This window comes from Dipodomys ordii, unplaced genomic scaffold (genome assembly GCF_000151885.1).
Source record: "Dipodomys ordii isolate 6190 unplaced genomic scaffold, Dord_2.0 Scaffold25, whole genome shotgun sequence".
Classification (NCBI taxonomy): domain Eukaryota; kingdom Metazoa; phylum Chordata; class Mammalia; order Rodentia; family Heteromyidae; genus Dipodomys; species Dipodomys ordii.
Genome location: NW_012267241.1, coordinates 16,127,042 through 16,152,408, shown reverse-complemented (window position 1 = coordinate 16,152,408; position 25,367 = coordinate 16,127,042). Strand labels below are relative to the sequence as shown.

Below are 25,367 nucleotides of genomic sequence, written 5' to 3'. Positions count from 1 at the left end.
CAGGTTTTTGTTTTTGTTTTTGTCAGTTGTGGGGCCTGAACTCTGGGCCCGGGCGCTGTCCCTCAGTTCTTCAGCTGAAGGCTAGCGCTCTACCACTTGAGCTACTGCCACTTCTGGCTTTTTCTGTTTTTTTTTTTTTTTTTTAATAGTGCTGAGGAATCAAGCCCAGGGCCTCATGCATGCAAGACAAGCACTCTACCACTAAACCACCTTCCCAGCTGCGGAGACAGTTTTCACCATGCTAATTAGGATGGTACATTATTTAAAACTTATGAATTGTTTCTCAAATGTTTCCACTTAATATTTTTATATCATGGCTGACCATAAGTAACTGAAGCTGCAGATAAGGACTAACTACTCTAAACAAAGATGTTATAAATAGCTATTTAGAGCACTGTGTATTATTTCATCCTCTCATTAAATCACCAAAGCCAAATAAATTCATGTGCTGTGTGTGTGTGTATGTGTATATGTGTCCTGTGCTTCCTGAATGCTTTAGAAATGCTAGTACAAATGACCCTGTTATAAATGTGTTCCAAAGCTATGAAAGGAAAGATTTTGTTTGTTTGTATATTACACATATTTTAGGAATACCGTTAAGATAAGGCCTTTATCCTTTGTAGCAAATCACATATATAGATAGCTTTACGTAGTTTTAGGAATAAAAGTTGGGTTGCTTGGTCAATTATATATAAATACTTTCCCTCCAATCTACCTGCAAGCTCAATGTTTATAAGTTTCTGGAAATCACATTATAGTATAGAAAAATTTAAATTTATATAATTTAGATTATTCTAGAGTAAAACACAACTCGGGTGTAGGGTCTAGAGGCAGGAGTAAATGGAATGGAAAAGTAGTAAAAGGTTAGTCTGGAGGGTTTAATACCTCTGATCACTCAGCCTGCTGTAGTTTACTTACTCCTCAGGAGACACAGATGAGACAGGGAAGATGTACATACAGAGTGAAGCAATTCTTGGATACTCAGCCATGAAATGGAAAATCAAAATGAAATAAGTATGACTATAATAATCTCAAGTCTATTAGTATTCAAACATTAATATCTGGTTTCCTTTGAGAGACATTACTGAATGTTTGCTGATTTAAAACAATAACTTAAGAAGAGGAAAATGCCACAAAGCCATTTATACAGGGTTTGACTGGCATGTGGTTTGGTTAACTCAGTGTAATAGTTGACCAATTAAAATAAATTTCCCATTAAAATGTGTCTTTTAATTTAGACTGCTTTGGAAAAAATTTCCAAAGTGCATTAAACTTTTTGTAAGGGAGACACATGGTCCTATTTTCCAAAGACTTTGATTTAATATTTGAATGCAATGGTATTTGACTTTGTTAGTATAGAATATTTAAACTTAAAAAGAAAATACCTTAATTTCCGTATGCATAAGCCTATTAAAAACATTTCTAGGGGCTCTTGTTATGTTTATTCTTTAGAACATAACCTATCTTTGAAGTGGTATATTAGTTTAAAAAAATCATTCCCAAGTTGAATAATTAGACTGCAAACAAAAGCTATTCTTAGAGTGAATTCCACATATAAGGCTATGCACATGATGCTTTGATTCAAATAATATTCTTATAAAACTTTGTTATTGTTAGAGGTCTAGATTCAGAATGGCAACTTTTGTTTTTGATGATTATTCCATCCTGAAACAATTTCCCTCCTGTCCAATTAAACCAGAATTAGGAGCACATTTGTATCTGATGAAGCATAAACATCTCAACCACCTGCTTCAGAAATGGGGACCTTCAGTGGTTGTATTCATTTTGTCTCTTCATGGACTGTACAAAAGAAAGCAGAATCAATCCCCTCAAGTTTTTTTTTCTGGAAAAAATGTAGGCTGCTTTTGTGGCTTTGATCTTAGTATGTTGTGCATTTTCTTATTGGCAGTTAAATATAAAAAGCCAGGGTCTCATCTATTTTCGTGTTATATTCTCATCTTGTAACTCATGTGATGCCTCCTAAAATAAAGTAAAATGCCTAAGTCCAAATATCATTTTAAAATGGATTTATCATTACAGCTGATAGAAAGATTTCCAGAGTATGAGAAAATGATATAATAGTTTGATTAATACAGCACAGACTGCTAAAAAATACATTCATGCACTTTAGACAATGAATTCCAGGATACTGATACACATTCATGCTATTTTAGATGCCTTATTCTACCATTACAAGAGGCTGTTTTAGTTAATGTAACAGCTGGCTAGGTTATTGCTTCAACAATATGATCCATAATGCCAAAGCAGCTCTTTTCCAAACATTTTAAAGCAACTCAAGTTGTTTACGTGTCTATGTTAGATGATTTTCCTATAACTTTGTGCCAATTGCTGTTGTCCTATTCAGTAAAAAAAAAAAACTCATTAAATCAGGACAACTGCATTTAGTTAAAAATTTCCCTCATACAGAGAATTATAGGAAAATTAGAGTAGCTGATTTGAGGCCATCATCATTAAGTAAATACAGGGTTTTAGAACAATGAATGCAAACTACAAAAATGGGGCTGTGTAATTAAACATCAAGTAGTCCAAGTAATAAAAGTCATAGATCAGTTGTCTTTCAGTTCTGCTCAAGTCCTTTAAATACTGTCTCACCACTTGAGCATTGGTTCTTTCATCGGAAGAGTGTCTGTCCTTGAAGTTTGGAAATTTCAGCTCTTTAGGAGCACCAATCAGCTGCAAAAAGTAATTGGCATCTTCTTCCAAAGTTTCAAATTTCCCTACAAAGTCATAGTTGATCAAACATGGGTAGCAGAGTTTGCTGACCTTTTCCCAGTGAATATCCATCCCTACTGGGCGATGAGAATCCAGCAAATAGTGTACAAACTCTTTGAATTTGACTCCAGATCCATTATTTAATGATTCATCACAGGCATTTGGTCGATATTTCTTTATAATTGCCTTTCCAAATACTGGATGATAATAACTATTGGGATGTTCGAATTTGTCCCTAAATGCTGACACTAATCTTTCCATAGGATCGCGAACAAAGACAGCTTTGGTGTAGGTATTCAAACGAGTATAGATCCCTTTTAAGTCAAAGCTATCTAGCTTTTTTAAATGCTTCCCATAGTGGACTGCATCATGGGATATGTTGTATGCAGAGGAAGCCAACCCATTTAGCACCATCAGAATTCTTTTCCAGTTGGAGCAGCCAGCCTTGGGCACCTCACAGTATAAGATTTTGTGTTTGTCTTCTACATAGATCCTAGATACCATATGAAAGAGGTGTGATTGAGGGTGACTTGCCCCACTATATTTCTTGCAAAACTCCTGTAGGAAGGACCTGCGTTCCTCTTGGGTCACCTCAATTTTTTTCCATTTGTTGTCTCTGACTAAACTTTTGTTTAAAGGCCGAGTGTCCAATGGCCAATTAATCTCACTATACTTCTTGAAAACAGTCTTTGCTCCTTGATGACTTTCAATCAAATGGTTTGTTAGTGACCCTGAGACCTTATCCAGATCTTGGTTCTCTCCTTGTGAGTGGCTGCTGGTCTTTGTTAACACTCTAGTAGGCCTTCCAGGATGTAATAGATTGTCCTTTTTTTTCTTTACCTCCTCAGGTATGTGAAACTTGGGGCTCTGTTAAAATAGAAAAAAAAAGATTTTTGAATGTTTATTCTTAAGTGTAGATACTATAAATAAAGCACTTAATATATTTGGAGAGCACATTTCATATAGACTGCCAGAAATGGTTTAGCAAGGCATATGGAACCCACATTGTGTAGTAAGCTTTGAGTATAAAGTACAGTAATGAAAAAGGACTTCATAAGATGGAGGAAAGGATCTGGGATTTGTTTACTGTCTATAATGCAATAAAATATGACGTAATCAGTCCGTGCATGAGTTATTTATGCAATGTTAATGAGTATGTTATCTTCATATACTGAGTTAGTATCCTTGAACATTGAGACAAAACACAGAACTTGTGGTTGGATTGAACACTACATAATGCAGATAGGAGTTTAAAGTAATACAATTAAAAAAAATTAGAGCAAGACAACATCCCTGACCATAAAGGAAGTGCAAAGCAAAACAACACTGAGATTCCATCTCACCCCAGTTAGAAAGGTCATCAAGAATATGAGAAATATCAGATGCAGGTGAGATCGGGGGAAAGGAACCCTAATCCACTGTTGGTGGGAATAAAAATTTGTTCAACCGTTCTAGAAATCAACTTAGAGATGCCTCAAAAAATTAAACATAGAATTACTCTGTGATTTATGAATTCCACTCTTGGGCATTTATCCAAAAATACAAACTAGGACACAGTAAAGCCACCTGCAGAACTGCAGGACTGTGTTTGTTGCAACACTATACACCATAGCTAAGATATGGAATCAGCCCAGATGGCCTTCAATGGATGAATGGTTCAAAAAATTGGGAATATATACACAATGGAATTGTACTCATTCATTAGGTACAATGATATGACATCATTTGCAATGAAATGGATAGACCTGGAAAAATTATGTTAAGTGAAATAAGTCAGGTCCAGAGAGAAAAAGGGTGCATGGAAGCTAGACTAATTATAAATGTACAAGTAAACAAGGGTTGCATGCAAGTGCACACAAATGTATTAACTGGATATGGTCTTTGTGGGGGAGAAAAATGAACTCATACTCCAACAATATGAGTACCAGGAGCCTGGCACTTGCAAGTTGTGGAAGGGGAAGTAAAGAGGAGGTAGAAGAATGAAGAGAGAAGGTGGGAGAAGGCAGTCATAAAATATCCAATGCATATTCCATGAAATTAAGAACATCCAGGGGAAGAGATGGGTTGGGAGGTATGGAGGAAAATAATGAAAGGGGTGACATCAATTGAGAAGCATTGTACTTATAAACTGATTTATTGAATGGTAACTACTTTGTATAATTACTTAAAAAATAAAAAAAATTAGAGCAAGAGTAATTATCAAAATTGATGACCAATTTAGTTTTCTAAGTGTTTTCAAAGAATGATCTATTTCCTCCTTTTGGAAAATGTTCTACTTTACTTTTCTTTTCATTTTCTTTTTTTTTTTTTTCGGGTCCGGTCGTGGGGCCTGAATTCTGGGCTTGGGCGCTGTCCCTCAGCTCTTCAGCTCAAGGCGAGCTCTCTACCACTTGAGCCACAGTACCACTTCTGGCTTTTTTCTTTCTGCTTATGTGGTGCTGAGGAATCAAACTCAGGGCTTCAGGCACGCAAGGCAAGCGCTCTACCACTGAGCCAACTTCCCAGCCCATGTTCTACTTTTCTAAATTTCTTTATCACAATAGCTTAAAATGCATTCAACTTTATCCATATGTGGAAATGAGATTTCAGTTCTCTTTCCTGAAGGATGAGCTGGGCCACTTGCCACCTGCTCACCACCTGACCCTTCCTGTATCAGGCCTGCCCTTCCTACTACTCTTGCATTGGCTGGGAAAGTTGACATTTGCAAGGCGGTATGCCCTGATAAGGTAAAGGTAATTGTAAGGGTTTTGGCTTTTACTCTGCCTAAACTAAAAAAGAGAATTGAAGGGCTCTGAGCAGAGAAATTATATCTTACTTAGACTTAAGAAGATTGTAGAGAAGACTTGATTTGAGATAAATCAGTTTTCAGCACATTATTGAAAATGTGTGTGTGTGTGTGTGTGTGTGTGTGTGTGTGGGTGGGTGGGTGCTGGGAATGTGACTTAGTGGTAGAGTGCTTGCCTTGCATGCATGAGCCCTTGGGTTCAGTTGCTCAGTACCACATAAACAAAAAATAATAAATAAAAATTTGAAAAGAGAAAAAAATTTAAAAAAAGAAAATGTGTGTGTGTGTGTGTGTGCACATGTGCATATACTAGTATATATATGTTGATACTGTGGCTTGAACTCAGAGCCTCACAATCTCTTTCAGATTTTTTACTGATGGATAGTGTTTTATCACTTGAGCCACTCTGCCAGTACTGGCTTTTATGCTGTTTAATTGGAGAGAGACTCTCTCAAATTTGTCTGCCGAGTCTGACTTTGAACCACAGTCCTCAGATCTCAGCCTCATGAGTAGTTAAGATTGTAGGCCTGAGCCACTGGCTGTTATTGAAAAATTGAACAAATAAATAATGTACTTTGGAGGTAATGCATGATGCTATAAATCTAAAGGTGGAGAAAATGGTGGGAAAAATCTATATTTACCATTTGTATCTACAGTACTTAGAACAGGCCATAGTTAATAGTAATTGTTCTCAAATAACATGATGCTAAGCGAAATGAACCCCAAGGTAGGGACAAAAGAGGTTTTATCTTTGTCGCTGTTGTTTTTATTAATGTACTTATAATGTACTATGTAATTTTTTTTGTTTCTTTTGCATGTTCTTTTCCCATGGTATAACTCCTGTTGTCACTGTATTTGATTCCTGTGCCATACATCTTGTATACACATTTTTCTCATTTGGGGAGGTGAAGGGAAATAACAAAAAGCTGAAATAAGGATACAGGTTGACCCAATGTAACAATGAAATGTACAAGACACTATGTTGAAAATGAACTACAACTTTGCAGGGGGGGGAGGGAGAAGCTGGGGAGGGGGGAGTAAAAGCATGGTAGGGGAAAAACAAAGGAGAGGGTAACAACGGGGGGGGGGTAGGAAATATACTCATTACCTTATTCATGTAACTGTAACTCCTCTGTACAGTATTTTTACAGTAAAAAATACTAAAAATTAAAAAATAGTAATTGTTCTCAAATTTTGTGAAGCAACAATGAAGGGGATTTGGTCTTGAAGGACGACTAGGAATTTTCTAGCAAACTGAGCAGAAGAGGAAAGAAGTAACTTCAGGCTTTGTTGCCCTTTATCATGAAGGGCAAGTGGGATGGAGGAGTGCTTCTTTCCAGTGCAAGAGGTTTGTGAATAGTCCTACCTCACCACACATCAATTTGCATAGCCTACACAAGATCTGTACAAAATCTTCATTAGGGAACCATCTATTTGGACTCTCATCTCTAAAATCATTTGTCTGCTGTCTTATCCAGAGACATCTAAGCTGTATCCTTCAAAGCCCTGTACCCTTCTTGGTTCTGATCAATAATCTTTAGCCTGTAAACTTTTTAAAGTTTTTTATTGTGAAAATACTGTACAGAGGGGTTACAATTACATGGCTAAGATAATGAGTACATTTCTTATCAAACATTGTTGCCTCATCCTTTGTTTCCCCTTCTCATCCCTTCCCATCTCTCCCCCCCGCCCTGCCCCCGTCCCCGCCCAGCCAAAGTTGTAAAGTTCAGTTTTCGACATAACAACTTGTACATCTCATTGTTGCAATGGGTCCACTTGTATCCCTATTTAGACTGATTGTTTTTGCCCTTCCCCTCTACAAATTATACCAACATCAAATAGAATGAAAGCAGGGGTTATACTGAGGGGGAGGGACATACAAAGCAACAAAGAAATCATCTTATAAATATGTTAGAAACAATCACATGAAAGAAAAATCATTTGAATACTTATATTGGGGTTCATTTCACCTAACATCAATTTATCTAACCTTTTCTGCTTGTCTCAGACATATACTAGTTATTGCAAATAAGGTAAACCATGGGACCTATGTTTCTTTGGGCCTGGCTTACTTCACTTAATATAATTTTTTCCAAGTCTTTCCATTTCCTAACAAATGGGGAAATACCATTCTTTCTGATGGAGGCATAGAATTCCATTGTGTATACAGACCACATTTTTTTGATCCATTCATCTACTGAGGGGCATCTGGGTTGGTTCCATATCTTAACTATGGTAAATAATGCTGCAATAAATATAGTTGTGCTGATAGCTTTAGTATGGTCTTGTTTATGATCATTTGGGTAAATGCGCAAAAGTGGGATTGCTGAGTTATAGGGGAGCTCTCTGTGGAGTCTTTTGAGGAACCTCCATACTGCTTTCCAAAGTGGTTGAACAAGTTTACACTCCCACCAACAATGAAGTAAGGTTCCCTTCTGTCCCCTCAAGCATCTGTTGTTATTAGAGTTCTTGATTATAGCCGTTCTAACTGGGGTGAGGTGGAATCTCAATTTTTTTTTTAATTTTGTATTGTGAGAATACTGCACAGAGGAGTTACAATTAAATTACATGGGCAAGATAAGGAGTACATTTCTTATCAAGCATTGTTGTCTCCTCTTTGTTTCCCCTTCCCATCACTTCCTATACTCCCCCTCCCCCACCCAATCCTCCCTCCACTCCCACCAAAGTTGTAAAGTTTGTTTTTCGACATAACAACTTGTATATCTCATTGTTGCAATGGGTCCACCTGTATCTCCAGTTAAACGATTTGTTTTTTCCCTTCCCCTCCACAAATTATACCAACATCAAATGCTGTGAAAACAGGGGTTATACCGTGGGGGAGGGACATACAAAGCAACAAAGAAATCATCTTATTTGCATGAAAGGGAAAGCAAAAACAAAAAAAATTTGAATACTTATCTTGGGGTTCATTCCCCTAACATTAACTTATCTGACCTTTTCTGCTTGTCTCAGACATATACTAGTTATTGTAAATAAGGGAAACCATGGGACCTATGTTTCTTTGGGCCTGGCTTACTTCACTTAAGATAACTTTTTCCAAGTCTTTCCATTTCCTAACAAATGGGGCAATGTCATTCTTTCTGATGGAGGCATAAAATTCCATTGTGTATATATACCACATTTTCTTGATCCATTCATCTACTGAAGCTATGGTAAATAATGCTGCAATAAACATAGTTGTGCTGGTAGCTTTAGTGTGGTCTTGTTTGTGATCATTTGGGTAAATGCGCAAAAGTGGGATTGCTGGGTCATAGGGGAGCTCTATGTGGAGTCTTTTTCTTTTTTTTTGGGGGGGTCCGGTCATGGGGCCTGAACTCTGGGCTGGGCGCTGTCCCTCAGCAGTTCAGCTCAAGGCTAGCACTCTACCACTTGAGCCACAGCACCACTTCCGGCTTTTTTCTTTTGCTTATGTGGTGCTGAGGAATCAAAGCCAGGGCCTCAGGCATGCAAGGCAAGCGCTCTACCACTGAGCCAACTTCCCAGCCTTATGTGGAGTCTTTTGAGGAACCTCCATACTGCTTTCCAAAGTGGTTGAATAAGTTTACACTCCCACCAACAATGCAGTAAGGTTCCCTTCTGTCCACATCCCCTCCAGCATCTGTTGTTATTAGAGTTCTTGATTATAGCTATTGTAACTGGGGTGAGGTGGAATCTCAATGTTGTTTTGATTTGCATTTCTTTTGTGGTTAGGGAGGTTGAGCATTTCTTCATGTGCCTATTGACAGTCCTTCTTTCCTCTTCAGAGAAATTTCTCTGTAAGTCTTTAGCCCATTTATTTATTGGGCAGTTGTTTCTTTGAGGTTTTGTTTCTTTGGGGGATTTAATATTTTGAGTTCCAGGTATATTGTAGATATGAGACCCTTGTCCGTTGTATGGCTAGTGAAGATCTTCTCCCAATTGTAGGCTTTCTATTGATCTTGCTAGCTGTGTCCTTTGCCATGCAGAAGCTCTGCAATTTCATTCAATCCCATTTGTCCAACCTTTCTTTGATTTGTTGTGTTTCTGGGTCTCTATTAAGAAACTTTTGGCCTGTGCCAAGGAGTCCTAGGGTTTCTCCTATTCAATCCTGTAATGTTTTCAGAGTGTCTGCTTTGACTCTGAGGTCTTTGATCCATTTGGAGTTGATTCTCGTTCAGGGTGATATATAAGGATCTAGCTTTAGTTTTCTACAAGTGATTAACCAGTTACACCAGCACCATTTACTGAAGAGGCTGTCTTTCTTCCATTCTACTTTTTTAGCTCTCTTATCAAAGTTTCTATGGCTATAGGTCTGTAGGTTCATTTCTGGGTTTTCAATTCTAATCCATTGGTCGTGAGGTCTGTTCTTGTGCCAGTACCAAGCTGTTTTCATTACTATGGCTTTGTAGTAGAGTTTGAAAATTGGTATTGATATTCCTCCAGCACCGTTCTTTCTGTTGAGGATCATTTTTGCTATTCGGGGTCTTTTATTGTTCCATATGAATTTTTGGATTGCCTCTTCTATTTCCTTGAAGAATGAGGTTGGAATATTGATAGATATCGCATTGAATTTGTAGATAGCCTTGGGAAGTATTGCCATTTTCACAATGTTGATCCTTCCAATCCAGGAGCATGGGAGGTTTTTTCCACTTTCTAAGTTCTGTTTTGATTTCCTTTTTCAAGTTTTTAAAGTTTTCATCATAGAGGTCCTTCACTTCTTTTGTTAAGTTAATTCCTAGATATTTTATTTTTTTTGTGGGGCTATTATGAATGGAATTGCTTTCCTGATTTCAGCCACACTTTTCTCATTGTTGACATACAGAAAAGCCATTGATTTTTGAGGGCTGATTTTATACCCTGCTACTTTGCCAAGGTTTTGAAATCACCTTGAGTAATTTGGGAGCAGAGTCCATGGGATTCTTTACATACAAGATCATGTCATCTGCAAAGAGGGAGAGTTTTACTTCATCTTTCCCTATTTGGATCCCTTTTATGTTTGCGTCTTGTCTTATTGCTGTAGCTAGGCATTCTAATACTAGATTGAAGAGAAGTGGAGAGAGTGGACATCCTTGTCTCATTCCTGATTTAAGATATCCTGTAAACTTTTAACCAGTACTATATAAATTGACCATAGTTTTGCACCAACTTATGTAAATAATAATTTGTAAACAATAATTGTAAATTATTGTAAATAATAATTGTAAATTATAATAATTTGTAAATAATAATTACCATTATCGTTATTTCAGTGATAGTCCATTGTCCCAGTGACAGGGTGAATTGCAAAGCTCCTAAGTTGTTCATTACCTTCCATATGCCCTAGTCATTTCTGTCATTTGCCCCATAAACAAAACCAAAAATCCAACCCAATCAGATTTCCACTGTGTTCTATAGACTTTTCTTTTCTTTTTGTCATAGGGCTTGAACTCAGGACTGGGGCACTGTCCTTCAGCTCTTTTACTCAAGGCTAGTACTCTACCACTTTGAGCTACAGTTCCATTTATGGTTTTCTGGTGGTTAATTGGAGATAAAAGTGTCATGGACTTTGCTACCTAGATTGGCTTTGATCCTCAGACCTCAGCCTCCTGAGTAGCTAGGGTTACAGGTGTGAGCCACCGGCACCCAGCCCTAGAGAAATTTGATCCTCTAGTGACTTCTGGAATGTTTGTTTCCATGATTTTATATATGAAACCTAGCTGGACCAGACTCTCCCTTGAACTTCTCTAGTATATGAAATTTCATCTCCTGAAATCAGGTGTCTCTCAAACCAGAAGATAGTGGATTTCCTTGAAGTACACTATGCTTCCAGAACATGCCCCAGCAATACCAGTAAAAGAGAATACCCTGATTCTGTGAAACACTTGTGTCCTCCCCTTCCCCTTATCCCAATCACTAGTCTCTTTTCTTCACACACTCAGGAGGACTCTACTTCCAAATCAGACATCGTTCCTTGTCCTGGTATTCCACATTGGATAAACTCAATCCTTTGACCACTTTGTTATTCACTGAAGAGTTTTTGTTTGACGTAAACCTGTGCTATCATCAAGCCCAATCCCACTTTCCTCATCTCCTGATCCACCATTGACAAACTTCTAGCTCACTGTCATTTAGCATTTTCCAAAGATTTGGCCACATTTATTAAGATTCCAGCAGCTAGCACAACTGTCCTTCATTCTTCAGCTCTCAGAGGGTGAGCTCTGTATAGAGACTTTATCTATCTATCTTTCTCAGTCATGTTCTCTAAAAGTCCCAGCATTTCCATGACTGTCCCTAAAGCTAATCACAATATGAAAGGATTTTGCTTATTCATATTTACACTATCTTTTCTTGCTTTACTTCACCTCCTTTGAACGAAATGTAACTATAGAGCTCTTATCGTCCTTGTTCTTTATGTTATGTAACACAGTGCCAGGCCCTAGATGATGATCAATGACTAATCACAGAATAAGTAAATGGGGGATTCCAGATAGTAGTTTTATGACGTTGGCAAAGAAAAATGGTGTTCATCTAAAGGTCAAGGTTAAACAAATGGTTAAGTCTTGTTAAGGCACTGAAAAAAATCTGTGTTTAAACAAATCTTTGGCAGAAGAGAAGCAAATAAAATAGGTACACAGAGAGCTGCTAAAATGGGTGTGGTGCACAGAGCCTTTGCTGCCTGCCAAATTAGATTGGTTCAAAGTCACTCAGCGCTGCCTTGCGGTCCCTGTCGGGGGCCAGGGGACATTGTCAGCATGTGAGATTCTAAGGCTTTACTGTGGATACACCAGACCAGAGTATCTGAGGTGAGACTCCTGGTCCTGAATGTAAACAAGCTTCCCTGAGTCCCATAGGCAATGGGTTGCAGTTGGGAATCACAGAGCTACAGTGACACAAAGGAAATGAACCAAATAAGGGCCAAATTCTGGAGTTCTCCCATCCAAGGGTGAAGGAGAGAATGGTAGAAGAGACAAAACTTGAATGTAAGCTAGGAATATGACATGAACCCTCAGCCAGACTAGGTAAAATACCTTTCTTTTTTATTTAAATCTATTTTTGTCATTATTAAATTGTTGTAGAAAGAGATTACCATTTCATAAGTCAAGTAATGAGTACATATTTGGGGGGGCAATGCCATGCTTTCTTTTGCTTTTCCCTAGTTTTCCCCTCCTGCCTTTGCCCACAAATTTTGTAGTTCATTTTCCACAGTGTATCATGGACGGCATGATTGCATTTGTTCACCTTTCCTTTCCCTTTCTATGCCTCCCAGTATCTTTCTTTTTTAAAAAGTTTATGTTTATTAGCTGAGCATTGGAGGCTTATACTTGTAATCCAAGCTACTTATGAAGCTGAGATCTGAGGACCGTGATTTGAAGCCAGCCTGGGTAGGAAAGTCTGGGATTTTCAGTTAAACACCATAAAAGTTGGATGTGGAGCTGTGGTTCAAGTGGTAGAGTGCTAGCCTTGAGCAAGAAACAAAAAACATAAAGAAGAAACAAAACTGACAGACAATGCTGTGAGTTCAAGCCTCAGGAGCAGCACAATCTTTTTTTTTTCCAAAAGATTATTTGTTTATATTTAAGTAGCTGTACAAAAAAGCTTCAATTCCAGAAGTCAGTTAATGAGTATAATGCAGCCTGATCAGAGTCTTTCTTGTTTACACACTGGTCTTTGCTGGGAGACTGTTCTCAGGATGCCATGGCAAAGCCCCCTCCTCATTCCTGTCCAGCTCTATTTCCTCCCAATCCCAGCCAGGGCTACCTAAGACTGAGGAGTTTGGACTACAAATCAAAGGTGATGACATGTTACATCTGATGCTTATTTTTTAGTGACTTCCCATCAGCATCGCCAGCCACAATGCTAACAATAATAACATTAACTAAACAAGAAGAGTAAAATCTTCCATCTCCATTGTCTTTGGGAGACCTCACTCTGCCCCTTAGAGCAAACATCTAAAACTACCAGAAACAGCTTCTTCAGAGATCATTTTCTTTTTACTTTGTGCTCATCACTCACAAAATCTAAGAAATGCTTTAACAATTGGAAAGTAAATTAGCTATTTTACACTTCAGAATGCTTCTGTCTTTAATCTTTGAAAATTCATTAGCTTTTAATTGGATATTCTTTAGTATTCACCTAATTAGTCCCAAATTTTTTCCCCGAAAGTTATTACTAAATTAGTCCTTCCCAAGCATTTGATTTTCATCCTTGGATTTTCTGGACTGGCTGTACTAGTTATGAAGTCCTGCCTCCCTACCTCACATTGCTACCTGCCTCACTTGGGCATCTTCTTGCCAGACGTTTCTGCAGTTATCTTGACAACTGATCTTGATAAATACTGTCTTGCATCCTCACTCTCAGACTCCGCACCCATCCTTTCAGTCTTTCAATCTTCCAGGGCAATATAAAAATCATAGTTTCTTCATGAAAACCACTCGGACATCCATTGAGTGGTTCTACACTCTTTATTTCAGTTTACACTTGTTATGTGACTTTTGCATTGGAAAAACTCCTTTAACCACAACTTAGTGGTAGGCCATGACTATAATTTTCCATAGTTATCTTTAAATACCTTTGAAGAGAAGATACTGCAAAGTTAGTTGAAAGATACATGACTCTTGATGAAAACAGGGAATATTCAAGTAAGTGAAATGGTAAAAATGCTTGGAATCTTTAACTTATCAATCAGCCTGAAAGGTTCATTCTTTCCCCCCCCCCCCCTTGGTCTCTGTGTCTCTGTGTCACTATAATTTCTTTTTCAGTCAGTAAGATATCAATGTATTGCTCTTCTTTTCTCCCATCAAACCAAGGGAACACATCATACCCAGACTGATATGATGGATAAGACAAGTGTGCTTTCTGCCCACAGAGAGCTGATATTCATACAGGGAAAAGCATACTAAGTAAATAATTATGGCATTAATTAATGAACTAATTAATTAATATGATAGCATAATAGAGACCTTTTTGCTGTGCTCTCAGGAACTGGGACAACAGAAATAGAGATGAGTGGTCCAGCGTGTTAAGTTCTCTGTTTAGCACTTTTATGTTATTCTAGTTAGTTTGTTTAAGTGACTGTCTCTGATTTATTTTTGCTATACTAGATGATGGTGTACAGTCTCAGGAATCTATTAGCATGGAGAATATAATCTTGCATAAACAGCATATGTTTGAACTTAGTTGAAGTGGAAAAGCACTCTCATTTCTGTACTTCTTGCTAATGCAACTAGCTCACATTAGTTTAATGCTGTTGACAAGTATATTCATTTTGTAAGATTTTATCTGCTGTTGAGAACTATAACTCAAGGACTGGAATCATTCATTCACTGGTATGGAACTACTCTGGTGTACTGTGTTAGGTAAATAAGAATGAAACACATTGACAAGGATAAAACAGATATAATTTGTGCCCCTTTAGGGAAGTCTATATTTAAGTGAACTGAGAAAAAGAAGCAGTTTATGAGAAAATGGTGATAATTACAGAAATGAAAGGTTGCAAGCAGTATTTGGGAAATACAGACGAGTGCTTATTATTTTTTTTCTGAAAAGAGTGTTAGGGGTAAGTTTTGCAAAAACAAACAAACAAACAAAACAAAACCCAAAAACCTCATTGCTTACAGTGAGTCTAGGATGAAGGCCGGGAGGCCCCTAGTTAGGATAGCCAGGAGTGGATAGCATGGTATCTGCTGTCAGTGAGAGTCCACAAGGGTCCAGATTCAGGTGAGTGAGAGGCAAGCAGGGCCTGAGGCTCTGCCCTTTATCCTATAAATCATGGGGACTTTCAACGAGACAGTGACAGATTCATGTTTTTAAACATCCAAGCAAGTTGTGAGATAGTGCTGGGGTTATGCGGATTGCCCAGAAGATGACTGTGGCTGTCCACTAGCAATTCTTTGGAGAGGAACTAAGGGCAATGAGGTGAGAAGGAAGAAAAAGAATTACTTGGATAAATTTAGGCAAGTGAGCAGATTAAACTGAAAGGAGGAGGGTGAAGAATGGCCTCCATTTCTCAGAAAGAGGAATTGGGAGCAGCACCTATTACAGTGGTGTCACTGAGTGGGTGTGAGCACTCACTAGTCTTAAGACCCCTTGGGTTTGAGGATCTTGTTTGTAGATATCAGGTCTCCAAAGCTGGTTATGCAGGGATGGGGACTCTTGACTGATGAAAGGCAGCCAATCCTGACTTGGAAATGAAGGAATGGGGTTTGGAGAGAAAGTGTGTGTTACACAAAATAATTTCCATTTCCTGTTTCAGACTTTCTTCTCCTCTTCAAGGCTTTTCCCATTGTCTGTGTCCTTAAGAGTATAAGGGCATAGGCAAGCAGATTTAATCACTGCAATCAACCTAAAGATGAGATACAGAGATACTCATTTTACAAACAGATGATCTGAAGCTCAGAGGGTTTGAGTAACTTGCCCGAGTCAGCACAGCTCTTGCTGATATCCAGAAGACACTTAAAACCTCCAATTTATGGCTTTTAAAAAAGTTTATCTCATATTACGCAACACACTTTTGTGTAATGTCTAATAAATGAAATTATATTTAAAAAAACAAAACAACCTACCAGACAGTTAGAAGAAAAAAATCTGTATTTGTATACTAGTTCAGAATGTGGATTTGGGATCAGGTAGAAGTTGTTTGTGTGCCTTTCCTTTTACCTAGGTAACCATAGTTTACTTATTTTGTTTTTAAAGTCTCCTATTTCCTGGTGCTGGAGAGAATAAACATTTACCTGTAGGGTGGTTGGATTACAGGAAATGCATGCAGATATTCTTGACACAAAGGATGTTCTCTATAAATGTAAGCTATTTTTTAAATTGATTTAGTCAATGAGTATTTACATATGGAGCAACTTCATCATGACAAGCATTTTCAAGGTAAATATCAGGTGTTTTTCCTCTGCTTTTTTCCCCTCTCTCCTTCCTCTTCCTTCTCCTTCACATAAAACACTCAGCCAAGTGAAGACTAGATGGTAAATGTGCAATAGTAATGAAGAAGGATGTAAGAAAAGAGAAGGCTGAAGACAATTGGGAAATAGAAATGGAAAAGCAAAAAAGAAAAGCTCAGCTGGAATGAAAACAAAGACAAAGAAAGAAAGAGGAGAAAGAAACACCAGTATGGATGGGAGGAAAGACAAATGGGCACTTGAATGAGCATAAAGACCTTAGTGAAGTTCAGTCCTCTTCAAGCCACATTCTTCAAAACAGTTCAACATCAGGTGCTTAATTGCCTAAACTGGCATTGCTCCCATGAAGGAGGGCATCCTGGCTCCCCAATCTTGTTCTTGAAAGTGAAATTCCCTGGAAGAGTTCTTGCCCTTGTTTTCAGGAGCTGCTTTTGCAATGCTTTTTTGGGGGACACGTGTGAAGTGTTCTGGTCGTATATTAGTAACCAGATGTTTTTTACAGGGCATTCAGTGGATTCTATGAGGTGGTACTGGAATTACGGACTGATATGGATATGTCTAGGGATCAGGGCCAGTGAAATAGGTTGCTTGTTGGAAAAGAGATTTAGGTTGAAGATTGAAAATACATTGTGAGGCCAAAAGCACTACTGCTGGTGGTTCCAAAGATTGCAGCTCTTAGGGTGGCTCAATCATGTCCCCCACCTATTTCATGGGGAGGTTTTAAGACCAAGCCCTCATTCACATTTCATAAAGTCAGAAGTTGAATGCAAGTCATTAATCTGGACTTGAGTCCAGGAAATGCTAATAGAGTGTGAAAATGTGAGCAGAAGATACAAGGCAAATTGTCAACAAGTTAACACAGTGTGAGCAGGAGCTCAATTCTACCAAAGAACTCCCAGAGCCAATGTTAACATCTGCCTCAGAGAGTTCCTTTACCAAACACTGCCAGCCATGCTTAAAGAATCCTGGGAGGAGAGGTCTGATCACTTCAGCTGCTCTTCAGGCAGGTAGGTGCATGGACTTAGGTGGAGCTGTAGTGTGGGCGGTTAGCACATGGCTGGCTAGAGTGCAGGGAAGGAAGTAATAAGAGATGAAGGAGTAAAGGAAGGCAGAGCCAGAACAGTTGTAGAAAATGTATAAAATCAATGAATGTCCCTGATCCTTGCTCTATGTATCTGTCTCTCTCTGTCTTTGTGTCTGTCTGTCTGTCTCTGTCTGTCTGTCTGTCTGTCTCTTTCTCTCTTTCTTTTTCTCTTCCTCTCTTTCTCTCTCTCAGTGGCAGTCAGGGCTTGACCTCAGGTTCTGGGCACTTTTTTGATAGTTTACTACAGCTAAGAGTCTCACACAGACTTTCTTGCCTAGGATGGCTTCAAATCATTATCCTCAGATCTCAGGCTCTTGCATAGCTAGGATTATAGGCATAAGCCACCAGCCTCTGGCTCATTTTTAAAGGGGGAATCCCAATCACAATTCTTAGACATGTTAACATAGAAATAATGATACTGAAATAAAAATAGCAACAAAAGGGAAAAATAGAGAAGAAAACACACACAAAAAGTTAAAACCTCTTGTTTCATTTCTTGGAGCTCATTTCAATAAGTATCATTTTATGTGATCATATGCACATAGCTATTGAACCCTTGTGATCCTCTCCTAAGAATATCCTCCTTTGGTCTCAACTGTGTGAATGTTTGGAGTCCTGTTTAATTTATCATGTACAAGTGTAATTTTTTTTGTCTTTGATTATCCATTACATTGAAAAGGGGAAGGGGAAGCACAGAAATAGTGGGACAAAAAGTGAACTATGTTAGCAGTGAGCCTCACTAGACACTATATTGAAAATGAACTATATGAGTTGTTGGGGAGGGGGACCTGGAGGGAAAAACTGGGAGAAAGTGAGGGAAGAGGTGACACTGTTCAAACATAAATGTCCTCGTTGCCTGATTTATGTAACTGTAATCCCTCTGTATATCACCTTTACAATAATTTTTTTTTAAATGGTTCTGCTTGAGAGTAAGGATCTCTAACACGCTTGTCTTCCCACATAGAAAGAGATCTCAGTTCTGTCATTCCATAGTTACTCTTTCTTTGGAAGTCTACATGGAGTGTGTGTCCATACACATAAAATAAGGCTAAAAAAGCAAACCTAAACCACACAGTATGGAAGAATTCCTTGCTAAGAAAAGGCAGTTCTGAGATCTAGCACCAACTTTGGACTGGAGAGAAGGGTCCATTTCACTGAAAGTTATGCTTACATTCTCATCTTTCTGATTCTGATACCCTGGCAGCAGAAAAAAAAGAGAGAGAAATACACTGAGAATTAATTATCTAAATTCAGTTATAAACTTCATAGTATAGTATCTGACACATTTTGTCTGATACATAGTAAGTTTCCCCAAAATGCCAATGCATCTTATTGGCCTTCTTTTCTGATTTTCCCTCAAAATTAGGCACATCATCCATCATCCATCATGCTATAGCCTCAGCCTCAGAATGAAATGACCATGGCAACAGACCCTGTGTGCATTATCTGTCTGAGGAGTACATGAGCATTCACTTGAGGGTGGGTGGTACTTCATCTAAGGGTAGCTTATCCATAGTCCACTGGTATCCAATGAGGGAGGCCTGAGCAAGACACTTGCCCAGATAGGTGGAGAGCAAGTCACTAGCCCAATTAATTGGCTCATCTCTCCTATGCATTTTAGATTGAAAAAAAATATGAAGAATTCTTGGGAAGACATCCAAGAACATAGCCAAGTTCAGAATGGCATAGATGGGGTCCTAGCTTGGGAGAGAACACAATTACTGAAAGCAGCACAAATCAGGACCCCTACATGTAATCTGCTAGTCTAAAGCCACTGGAGCTCTGCAAACAGCCATGCCAAGTGTGAGTGGCAGGTCACTGCAGTAATACATTTCATCGGTCTCATTGGGTTAAGCCTCTCTAGTCCCAGATCAGATTTTCCTGTATCAGCACCTCTGAGAGACTCACAGGCCCCTCTAACTTATGTCACCCTTGCATACTTGACAACCCAGCTTTACTCAAGGCAGCTTCCTCAGCCCTCGGTCAAGAACAGACAGCTCACATGTGGGTGCTACCATGGGTCCTCTGGCCCTTGAACTAGAAAGAGAGGCAACAGATGCTAAAATGAGATTCCTGGCACCATGTATAAGAGGGGTTCATTCCAGGATTTCAGACTGAGGAAGCGAGAAGGGGAAGCAGCAAGGCAGGACAGAAAGGCAAGAGAGAAGTAGAGGAGGCTGTCTTAATGAATGAGGAGAATGAATCTAATGAGACAATGGGATGGGTGAATGAGTGTTTCCAGGGATTTATCAATTCATGCATTCAAGGACACAGGCTGACCCATTGTAACAATGAGATGTACAAGACACTATGTTGAAAATGAACTTTACAACTTGGGGTGGGAGAGGAGGAGCTGGGGAGGTGGAGAGGGAAGGGATGGTAGGGAAAAAGCAATGCTCGATAGGAAATGTTCTCATTACCTTACTCATGTAACTGTTAACCCTCTGTATCTTTACAATAAAAAATATTAAAAAGGATACATTTAAAACATTTTTATTTGAACAATGTTGTTTCATTAATTTTAAATTCTGGCACTCTTGAAGGGTTTCCAGGATGGATTCTTTGCCGTAGCATTTGTACCTGATGATTCAAGGTCTCGATGAATGGCTACCAGAAGTAGCCATATCCATAGATGTGATCTCTCTCCCTGTTACTTCTCTCCCTTCCAAGTGTAGCTATGAACATCTCTGATTCTGATCTCTTGGCCTTACGGTGAGAGCCTTCAAAGTCTGCACAATGTCATTCCCCCCAGAGCTGGCTGCAGAATGACCTCTTCCTTAGCCAGGACGGCAGCCTGCCACCTGCAGTACAGACTTGTGGGTGCAGCACGCAACTGGCTGACAGTGGGAGATTCAGGGCCAGACTAGCCTTTAAGCAGACTTCACATTCTAGATAGTGGCATATACCTATGGGACGATTTCTCTCCCTGTGACTTGCCTGCTATTGATACTTTATCAATATCAAAAGCTTTGTTAACTGTGGGAGCAGCATTTGTGTGGTGTCACAGTGGCTGGAGCTGAAATCCATCCCAATTCTCATTTATGTTGAGACTCGGATGGCCAGGATTCTACCTACTTATTTCTAGAGACACAGGTGTCAAAAACAAGCAAACAATTCTCCTAAGGTGCTGCAAAGCTTGGATCCTATAATTCTGTCAGCTCCTCCTTGGAAGGGACAAACATATCTCAGCATTCTTGCTCACAAAGCACATCATAGTTTATTAGCTCTATGTATTCTGCACACAGGGAAAACAAATTGTCCACAGAGGGGTAAAGGAAATCTCAGGCTCCATTTAGGAAGCTTTCTGGAACATTCCCATAGCCATAGGCCACTAGTAATTAATTGGTCTACAGCCAGTATGGTAACATGAGGAAAGTATATGGATTTGACGGCCATTCATCTGGAAAAACCAAAGAAGAGTCATGCACTTTTGGATGTGTTGGCCAGGCAAGTAGGTGGACCCATATGCCTCACCTGTAACTCCTGACCATATTGCAAAATACTCTAATCCCTCCTGAGGGAACAGGGAGAAACATGTATCAACCAGCATTCCATACTTCTGTCTGTGCTGAGCCCTACTGGGCTTCACTCTATATAAAGCAAGCTCCTGAACCAAGCAATAGGAGAGTATGGTTTGGTGAGAGTGGTTCTGCAAGGTTGCAGACAGACTGAGTATTTCACCCAGGCTGGTGCTACACTGAGGTAATGGAATTTAAATTTTACCTCAGCTCTAGCAAGTGGTTAGGGCAATATCTCCATTAAACTTGCTCAGAGACTTACAGTTGTCAGATAATAGAGACAGAATTAAAATCTGAGCTTGTCTGGCTCCCAAATCTTCTTTTTTCCCACTCCACAACACACTTTTGACATTTGTACTTACAAAAATGTTCCCTCACTGTTGGAGCCAAGAGAATATCATCCTTTAGGCTGAGCTGCCTTAACATGGTCAAACATGCTGGAGTCAAATTCACATTCACTTATTCTGGACAGTGTACACCATTGTAATTGTGGTTGCTTTTCTTTGAGAATATATATATATATATATATATGTCAAGGGCCAAGAGCTGGTACTCTGTCAAAAAAATTTCAAATGCATTGACATGGCTGATAGATGGGGCAGTTAGATTGTTCGTTCCTCATAAATTTTGCTTCTTCTCTCATGGAACCTGTGATCATGTGCTGTGATGAGCTTCTGGGTGACTAGACAAGCCTTCTCATGACATCTTCAGGTTCTTGACTACCTCCATATTACTGACAGAAACATATTTACCAGACAAGGGAGTTATGGCATGGATCCATTTTCATTCTACCTGTGTTGGTCTTTTAAAAAACACGTTTTAACTTATCTTGATATTTCAGCATCTACAAATCATGGAGAACTTATGATCATATGTGGGCATTGGGATACTGTGTGCTGGCCTGAGGATGAAGGGAGGGAAGTTGATGGGATTTTGAAAGCCCAATAACCTCCCAGAGACTAGAGAACCTATTCCCCATGGCTCTTTATCATCAAGACACTACTTTTATGATGCTGTCTCCATGGTGACTTACATGTCTATTTTCTTTGGTGAATAAGAATGCAGCATTTCAAATTCCCCATTCTCATCAGTTAGATTGTTTTCACTGTATAACGCTAGTAATAGGAATCCTTTTTTTAAAAAAGGCACTGGGGATTGAACACAGGCCTTGCACTTGCTAGGCTGATGCTCTCCCAGTGAGCCATGCTTCTGGCCCTATTTTTCAATGGTTATTTTTGGACTCTTGAAAAATGCATCTCAATCAATAGCACCCCTTCTATCATTCTTCTCCCCTCCCCATCCCATCCCTACATTAAAGTTCTAAGTTCCATTTTTTAACAAAATCATTTCTCTGTGGCTCTCTGACTCCTCCGGCAACTATCTCCAAGGCCAATGGATTTATTCTGCCCTCTGATCACATTCTCTTAGCTTCACCCAGGCCATTTTCACTTCATTATCTTCCTCAAGGTGTTTTCAGCTGTCAATGTGCTTTATGTTAGAATGAGGAGGGTAACCCTTTAGGATAACTGGGTAACAGACCAAGTTGTAAAGAACCCTGGGAGCCTAGGTTATAAGACACAGACTTCACACCTCTACCAGCCCAGTGGCTTGTGTGATTGGAAGGAGGCAGCGTTAAAGGTGCCTTACTGGAACTCAGCCTTACTGGAAGATAATGATGTCCATCTAATGAGGTGTGGAAAATAAATTGAATAAATACACAATGCTTGACATGTATACTCATAAATATGGCTTCTAATCATGAGTTTTATATTTCTACCAAGAGCACCATGTTTGTACAGTGACCCTACGGAGCTCACTCTTGTTCTCGTCTTAGCCTACTCATCCCTTTCCTGTCCTCAGATTGTATTACCCCTCCACATTGTTCACCCCACTATCAATATTTATGCAGACAAGTCTTCCTCTTCAGGTCTTGACCATTGTGACAGCTGGCAGAACTGATTAAGAACCACATTCATTCCTGAAGTGTGTATTGAACACCTAATAGGTATACTGTGTGTGGTGCTGAGGCGGGAGCGTGGGGTGGTTAGCAAAGACAAGGCTCCTGTTCTCATGGTGCTGATGTTATTGAGTGGTGGAAGATAAAAAGAATAGTTAAGTGTACAAGAAAAATTTACTGGGGAAAATGTATGCAAATACTAAAACAGGAGGTTCCATTAAGTAGGTGTCTAGGGATGATCTATCCTTGAAGGAGCTGATTGAGCGGAGGACAATAAGGAGAGCAAGATCTGAGAGCAGAGCATTTCAGGCCCAGGCAACAGGTTGATGTAGGTCCTTGCATGAGAAGAAGCTTGCAGAGAGCAAGCTCATGCAGTTTCCTGTGAATCAGAGAATAACCCAGCAGGGCAAGATGCAACCAACCAATGAAGAAGGCCGGGTCTCACCTTCTAGGACTATCAGATCATGATGAACACTGGATTTTAAGAGGTTTGATACAAACACAGCAAATTTGCCTTTTTTAAAACTCACTTGGCTGCCCATCTGACAAATAGATTGATGATAGCAGGAGTAGAAGAAGGAAGAAGTCAGAATGGGAATGGAACACAAGGAAAATGCCCACAAAATACATAGGGAACCATCCATATCCATTCTCCTGTGGAAATTTCCAACCTCCCCAGTTTCAGTGCTACCATAATGTATTTTGTTTTCTGACTCTGATCTGAGTAACTCTGGTTTTCACAGCTTTCCTGTCCCCAGATTTTTCATTGACTACTGTGCTTCCTTAGTGTGTACTTTTCACTACTTACTGATTTTATACATTATCTATAATACAGAGTTAACAAGCAAGCAAGCCATAGCATAATGTTCTGGGCAATGTACCCAACTAGTCTGCCAAGATGGAAATTCTGTTAGAACGGGTCTCCTGAACCTTGTAGCATTTGACACAACTCTTAACATAGAGTTGAAATTGCTTACTGATTGCTAGAAAGCATGTGTCACTGATATTTGTCTCTTCTCTATTTTTCTTGTACGAGGAAGGATGATTATCTGTCAATATTCATTGTATTGTTAAAACAATATGCAATGCATTAATCATCTCTGAGATAACCAGATGAGGCATTATCACAATCTCCTCCTATTATGCTGAGATAATTTCACTTGCTTTGCAGTTTATGAAGCAATAAGTGGCTCCCATCTGTTGATGAACATATTTCTAAGAATCATTTAGTCTTGAGTATGGAATACTTGAGGGGAAGTTAAATTGTAACTTTTTTATATTAAGTGTCATCTTTGTAACAGAATCAAAATTGGAAGCATGTGTTCAATTTTGGTCTTTCATTTTCAAAGCTTTAGGTCAGGCAAGTAATTAATTTCATTTGTTTACAAAGTAGATTATGCCTAATAAAATCTATTTTGTTTATGGTCATATTGTAGTTAATCCCTAGCCTTAGAAAATGGGAGAAATCCGATTGGCTAATCATTCTACATAGTAAATTACATTATTCCACATTCACAGAACATTGCCTTAATTGAATTATCCAGTAATCGCATGATGAAAATATTCTCTTTTAATACACTTTGGGCAAGGCATGCCAGTGATGAAACAATGAAGAATGTTGTTTATTCCATTTTTGTTTGATGATTGACCACAGAATGTAATGTAACACTTCTGTGGATAACTTTTTCCACATTAAAGCTAATAAGGACAAGGTAGCTTTTATAGGGTACTTCCTGATACTTTGAGTTTCACTGTTTGTGGGCATTTCTTGTCCTTCCTAAACATTTGTTTTTAAATAAATGCTACCCTGTAAAAATCAAGATTAAATCAATTTTGTTTCATTTTATGCATGATAAAAGGGACAATTGTGGTCACTTTCTCTCTGAAACAAGAAAAGATGAATCCAAGGAGTGTTGTTCTGTTCTTTCGGCATTCTGATGAACTCCAAGAGGCATCTCTTCAGCAAAGTGCAGATAGACACAAGTGACTAATACATCTGGAAGACCACGGATGGATATAACAGATGCAAGGTTCCTCCCTGGGGGATGCAGACCTTATAGATAACTCAGATGCTGCAGAATTGGGCTGTTGTTGATAATCACTACTTCTTAAAACACAGATTATGTCAACCAGCAGTTTTTATCCAAAAAATGATGACTAATCATCAAATGTGTCTTTTACACAACCGTAGATCAGAGCAGGTTTTCACTTGTTAGAAATAATTTTTCCAAGTCTTTCCATTTCCTAACAAATGGGCAATGCAATTCTTTTGGATGGAGGCATAGAATTATATTAAGTGAAGAAAGCCAGGCCCGAAGAAATATAGGTCCCCTGGTTTCCCTTATTTGCAATAACTAGTATATGTCTGAGTCAAGCAGAAAAGGTCAGATAAGTTGATGTTAGGGAAATGAATCCTAAGATATGTATT

General features: G+C 38.9%; 1 protein-coding gene across 2 annotated transcripts in view; it reads right to left on the bottom strand.

The window, feature by feature from the left end:
* Positions 1–1,870: 1,870 nt before the first annotated feature.
* The window catches only part of Chst9 (carbohydrate (N-acetylgalactosamine 4-0) sulfotransferase 9), a 229,436-nt gene continuing 205,939 nt past the window's right edge, over positions 1,871–25,367 (bottom strand). For both annotated transcript variants that reach the window (XM_013014862.1, XM_013014863.1), the window contains one exon: positions 1,871–3,600. In XM_013014862.1, coding sequence (XP_012870316.1) covers positions 2,509–3,600 — 1,092 coding nt within the window. In that variant the 3' untranslated portion in view covers positions 1,871–2,508. The remainder of the gene's footprint in view (positions 3,601–25,367) is intronic.